Source organism: Scomber scombrus, chromosome 24, assembly GCF_963691925.1.
Source record: "Scomber scombrus chromosome 24, fScoSco1.1, whole genome shotgun sequence".
Lineage (NCBI taxonomy): Eukaryota > Metazoa > Chordata > Actinopteri > Scombriformes > Scombridae > Scomber > Scomber scombrus.
In genome coordinates, this window is record NC_084993.1 from 582134 (window position 1) to 583322 (window position 1189).

Genomic DNA, 1189 nt, shown 5'->3' on the forward strand with positions numbered 1-1189 from the left:
TTAAAACACAGGAAACAGAAGCATAAATAACATCCTCACATACCCATCGTGCTCATATATTAATGCAGTCTGGGGTTGTTGTTGTTTTTCTTCTGCAGCTCTGTGTTAAAGTCCCAGTTAGCAGTGAAGCTAACAGCTAGCAGCAGCTCCGACGCACCGGACGTAAAAAAAACTACAAATCGAACACATCCGCCTGCGCATGCGCGTAAGGGTTTGTTTATTTACTCACTCAGGTAAGATAATAAATACAGATTTTACATTAATATTAGCAGCGTTAGGAAGGTTAATGTGGAAATGTAGTAAGTAATAGATTACTAGTTACTCTATTTAATATGTAATAAGTTATGTTAATATTTAATTTACTTCATTTAACTTATTTATACTTTATATTATACTTTATTACTTTCGTGAACTGTGTTTAAGGAGGTTTTCATTCTTAAAAATGGACCAAAAAGCATAAAAAACACAAACTTTATACCTTTAAGCAGCTTTAATCTTATTAATGTGAAAAGAACATTAATATATAAATGACAGGAAAGTTATTTTTACTTAGTTTGTTAATTAAGAGGCTTTTCAATTTAATGTGTGTTTATTTAATTAAGATAATTAAGACATGAATGGACAGATTAAAGCACATTCATAATAATAATAATGTTATTTTAAGGGATTATTTTATTATTAATATTCATATTTTGCACATTTTACAGATTTAATATGTAAATAAGTAATGTTGATATTTAATTTACTTCATTTAAAGTAATGTAACTTATTAGGGCCCGAGCACTGACAAGTCAGTGAGGGACCTATTGCTTTTGCTAGGATTCTTATTATTATTATTAAGCACGCTCTTATGCCGTGTAATGAATCGCATTTTTGGTGGCCTGAACATACATGAAAACTCATGAAATTCTGCACACACGTCGCAGCTGGTGAAAATTTATTTAATTTAACGTGATTGGACGCAAGCGTGGTAAGGGGACTCGCTAGCGCCCCCTAACGTCGGGTCATGTGACCACAAATCCTCTCGGATCGCCATGAAATTTAAATATGTTACAGCTCTCATCGGATCATTGGGAAATTAATTTTGTGGAATTTTTTTACCAAACAGGAAGTTGACCACGCGGCGTGGCGTGCACTGATTTTCATTCTTCGAACACCGCTTTGAGGACTTTATGATGTTCACAGAATC

The 1189-nt window shown here is 33.4% G+C and overlaps 1 protein-coding gene across 1 annotated transcript in view; it reads right to left on the reverse strand.

Annotated features, from left to right (window-relative positions):
* LOC133976598 (uncharacterized) overlaps nucleotides 1-148 on the reverse strand; it is a 3927-nt gene extending 3779 nt beyond the window's left edge. Inside the window, exon 1 of the mRNA XM_062414846.1 lies at nucleotides 44-148. Coding sequence (XP_062270830.1) covers nucleotides 44-56 — 13 coding nt within the window. The 5' untranslated portion in view covers nucleotides 57-148. The remainder of the gene's footprint in view (nucleotides 1-43) is intronic.
* Nucleotides 149-1189: the final 1041 nt, after the last annotated feature.